We start from the raw sequence: 4,371 nt of genomic DNA, 5'->3' as shown, positions 1-4,371 counted from the left end.
TTCCCATGAGTTCCTCCAGCACTTTGAGTCTTTACCAGGTCACCCCAACACTTGCAGTTACTTGAAGTCTAAGACACAAAGTGCTGGAGTAACTCAGATGTACAAGAAGCATCTCTGGGGAACGAACATGGGGGATATTTAGGGCCAGGATCCTTCTCCTGACCCCCCCCCCCTGAGTTCCTCCAGCACTTTGAACCTTTTTCAGTAGGCAAGCACTTGCAGTTTCTAGAAGTCCAAGACCCAACGTGCTGGAGTAACTCAGATGGACAAGAAGCATCTCTGGGGAACGAACACGGGGGGATATTTGGGGTCAGGATCCTTCTCCACAGACGCTGCCCGACCCCCCCATGAGTTACTCCAACACTTTGAAACATAGAAACATAGAAATTAGGTGCAGGAGTAGAGGCCATTCGGCCCTTCGAGCCTGCACCGCCATTCAATATGATCATGGCTGATCATCCAACTCAGTATCCCGTACCTGCCTTCTCTCCATACCCCCTGATCCCCTTAGCCACAAGGGCCACATCTAACTCCCTCTTAAATATAGCCAATGAACTGTGTGGCCTCAACTACCCTCTGTGGCAGAGAGTTCCAGAGATTCACCACTCTCTGTGTGAAAAAAGTTCTTCTCATCTCGGTTTTAAAGGATTTCCCCCTAATCCTTAAGCTGTGACCCCTTGTCCTGGACTTCCCCAACATCGGGAACAATCTTCCTGCATCTAGCCTGTCCAACCCCTTAAGAATTTTGTAAGTTTCTATAAGATCCCCTCTCAATCTCCTAAAGTCTAGAGAGTATAAACCAAGTCTATCCAGTCTTTCTTCATAAGACAGTCCTGCCATCCCAGGAATCAGTTTGGTGAACCTTCTCTGCACTCCCTCTATGGCAATAATGTCCTTCCTCAGATTTGGAGACCAAAACTGTACGCAATACTCCAGGTGTGGTCTCACCAAGACCCTGTACAACTGCAGTAGAACCTCCCTGCTCCTAGACTCAAATCCTTTTGCAATGAAAGCTAACATACCATTCGCTTTCTTTACTGCCTGCTGTACCTGCATGCCTACCTTCAATGACTGGTGTACCATGACACCCAGGTCTCGCTGCATCTCCCCCTTTCCCAATCGGCCACCATTCAGACTGCCATTTTCTCCTTGACCCCTCCCCCCCAACCTCCACCTGAGTTACTCCAGCACTTTGAGTCTTTACCTGGTCACCCTAACACTTGCAGTTCCTTGAAAACAAAGACACAAAGAGCTGGAGTAACTCAATGGGTCAAGCAGGGGATATTTGGGGTCAGGATCCTTCTCCAGAGACGCTGCCCGACCCCCCCATGAGTTCCTCCAGCACTTTTGAGTCTTTACCAGGTCACCCCAACACTTGCAGTTACTTGAAGTCTAAGACACAACGTGCTGGAGTAACTCAGATGGACAAGAAGCATCTCTGGGGAACGAACATAAGGGTATTTAGGGTCAGGATCCTTCTCCTGACCCCCCCCCCCCCCTGAGTTCCTCCAGCACTTTGAGACTTGTTTTAGCAGGCAAGCGCTTGCAGTTCCATGAGGGGGGGGAGGGGGGAGACTCGCCTCCTGGAAGCCGCCATACGTGGTCTTGTAGAAGTCATCCTCCTCCTCGGCCTGCAGCAGCCTCCACATGCGGGTGCCGGCATTGTTCCGGGGCGGCCGCGTCTCCGCCAGGCTCAGGCTCATCTCGGGCCTTGTCCTCTCCTCCCCGCCTCGATCGATGCGCTCCGCCGCTCCACTCCCTCAGTCTGGCCCCCAGCCGCGACCCATCGATCGCCGAGCGCATCCGCCCCCAACGCGCAGGCGCCCACAATCGATGCCCGAGAGCGCCGATGGGCACCGGCCGCAGAGCAATCGAGCGCCGCGCGCATCGATCAGCCTTTCCTCCCTCCCCCCCTTCAGTCACTCCAGGGAACTGCAAGTGCTGGGTGACCAAGAAAAGACACAAAGTGCTGGAGTAATTTTTTATTTTTTTTGAAAATATTTTTTATTGGAGATAGGTACATAACCTATTACATCATTACAGTCTTACATTTTTAAATTGATAATATTGTCAGTTATTATTACATTGTCTCCAATACCTTTTGCCTTTTTCTTCCTTTTTTTTAAAACTAGATAGAACTAAAGAGATAGATGAAGTAAAGAAAGAAAAGAAAAAAGAAGAAAAACGAAAACAAAAAAAAAAAAAAAAGGAAAAAGATAGTTAAAGAAGAATGGAAAAATTTATTAAAATAAAAAACATCGTTCGAGATATGTTCGTACATTTCAGAGTGTAGCATTTCATCCATTCTTTAGCCCGAGTGCTAGTCAGGTTCCAGTGCTGAACTATTCTGACCTTTAAGTAATCAATAAAAGGAGACCATGTTCCAACGAATAATTCCTGTTTGTCCAACAGGGAAAATCTGATTCTTTCCACGTTTAAGGTCTCCGTCATTTCTATAATCCACATTTTGATTTAGGGCCTTTCCAAAATTTTAGAATTAATTTTTTTTCCTGTTATTAAACTATAATCAATAAAGTTTCTTTGTGTTATTCTAAATGTTTGATTTAATTCTAATATTCCGAGTATTATTAATTTTGGACCTGGGTCCAATTGTGTGTTGGTTACTTTAGATATTATACTGAAAATATTTACCCAGAATTTTTTAATTTTTATACAGTTTGCAAACATATGAGATAATGTAGCTTCTAAATGTTGACATTTATCACATATAGGTGAAATATGTTGAAAAATATTATGTAGTTTTGTTTTTGAATAATGTAACCTATGTATTACTTTAAATTGTATTAGAGAATGTCTGGCGTTTAGTGAACACTGATGTATGTGTTGCAAACTTTCTTCCAAGTATCTTTCGTTATTACTTGATTTAATTCTTTTTCCCATGTTTGTCTGTGTAAGTCCGTCGAAGGAATGTCACTGTCTAATAAGTATTATATATATAAGATATTAATTTTTCTGTATTAGGATGTTTGTTCCAACATTCATCCAGAATTTCTGAGTTTCTAATTCGAAAATTTTGAGAGTTCGATTTTACATAATCTCTAAATTGAAGATATCTGAAATAATCATTTCCTCAAAGTCCATAAGTCTGTTGCAACTCCTGAAATGTCAGAAAAGTGCCTTCCTTGTAAAGTTGTCCCATATTTTTAATTCCATAATTCCATTGTGTAAAACCCCCGTCCAACCATGAAGGCTTAAACAAAGGATTATTCACAATTGGAAGAAAAAGTGATAAATTATCTAATTTTAATGTCTTTTTTAATTGTTTCCAAATTCGTATAGCACTAAATATTATAGGGGTTTCCCTATAAATTTTTTTGTTTAATTTAGACGTAGCAAATAATATCGAACCGATATCAAAAGGTAAACAATCTTCCTTTTCCATTTTTAACCAGTCTGGTTGATGATCTATTTCTTCCAACCAGAAATTCATATTTTTAATATTAACTGCCCAGAAATAAAACAAAAAATTTGGTAAAACCAAGCCTCCATTTATTTTTGATTTACACAAGTGTCTTTTGTTTATCCTATGATTCTTATAATCCCAGATAAAATCATTAACAATAGAGTCCAATTTAAAAAAAAAGTTTTTTGTCAGATATATCGGAATTGTCTGAAAAAGGATCATTTTTATGGCATTAGTTTTGCCAACCATTGAGATAGGAAGTGTTTTCCAGTATTGTATATTCTTATGTAGTTTGTTCAGTAATGGGGGGAAATTCGCTTTAAATAATGATGTATATATCTTAGTTACATAAATACCTAGATATTTAAATTTTTCATTTACTATTTTAAATGGGAATAGTTGTATTATCTGTTTGTTATGTTCCCTTATTGGCATAATTTCACTTTTATTTCCAATTTATTCTGTATCCTGAAAGTGAACCAAATTGGGTTATTAGCTTTAATAAGTTTGGGATACTAATTTCTGGTTTTGTAATGTAAATTAATACGTCATCTGCGTATAGAGATATTTTATTCACTGTGTCCTTTGTGTTATACCCATGTATTTCCGGATGCCCCCTAACTCTTTCTGCCAGTGGCTCAATAGCAAGTGCAAATAATAATGGAGATAACGGGCATCCTTGTCTACAACCTCTAGATAGGTTAAATTTAGATGACAACCTTTGGTTTGTAAATATTCTAGCCGTGGGATTTGTATATAACAGTTTTATCCATGTACAGAATTTCTCCCCTAGCTGCATCTTTTCCATCACCGAAAATAAATAAGGCCATTCGACCTGATCAAATGCTTTTTCAGCGTCAAGTGAGATTATTGCTAGATCTTCATTAATAATTCTCTTGGAATATATAATGTTAAATAATCTTCTTAGATTATAATATGAGTACCGT

At 40.0% G+C, this 4,371-nt stretch overlaps 1 protein-coding gene across 1 annotated transcript in view; it reads right to left on the bottom strand.

Moving 5' to 3' along the window:
• Nucleotides 1-1,790, bottom strand: part of LOC129694982 (vacuolar protein sorting-associated protein 72 homolog) — a 5,020-nt gene extending 3,230 nt beyond the window's left edge. The window contains exon 1 of the mRNA XM_055631719.1: nucleotides 1,581-1,790. Coding sequence (XP_055487694.1) covers nucleotides 1,581-1,703 — 123 coding nt within the window. The 5' untranslated portion in view covers nucleotides 1,704-1,790. The remainder of the gene's footprint in view (nucleotides 1-1,580) is intronic.
• Between the last annotated feature and the right edge of the window lie 2,581 nt (nucleotides 1,791-4,371).

This window comes from Leucoraja erinacea, unplaced genomic scaffold (assembly GCF_028641065.1).
Source record: "Leucoraja erinacea ecotype New England unplaced genomic scaffold, Leri_hhj_1 Leri_884S, whole genome shotgun sequence".
NCBI classification, from domain to species: Eukaryota; Metazoa; Chordata; class Chondrichthyes; order Rajiformes; family Rajidae; genus Leucoraja; species Leucoraja erinaceus.
This window is presented reverse-complemented; position numbering and strand designations above follow the sequence as displayed.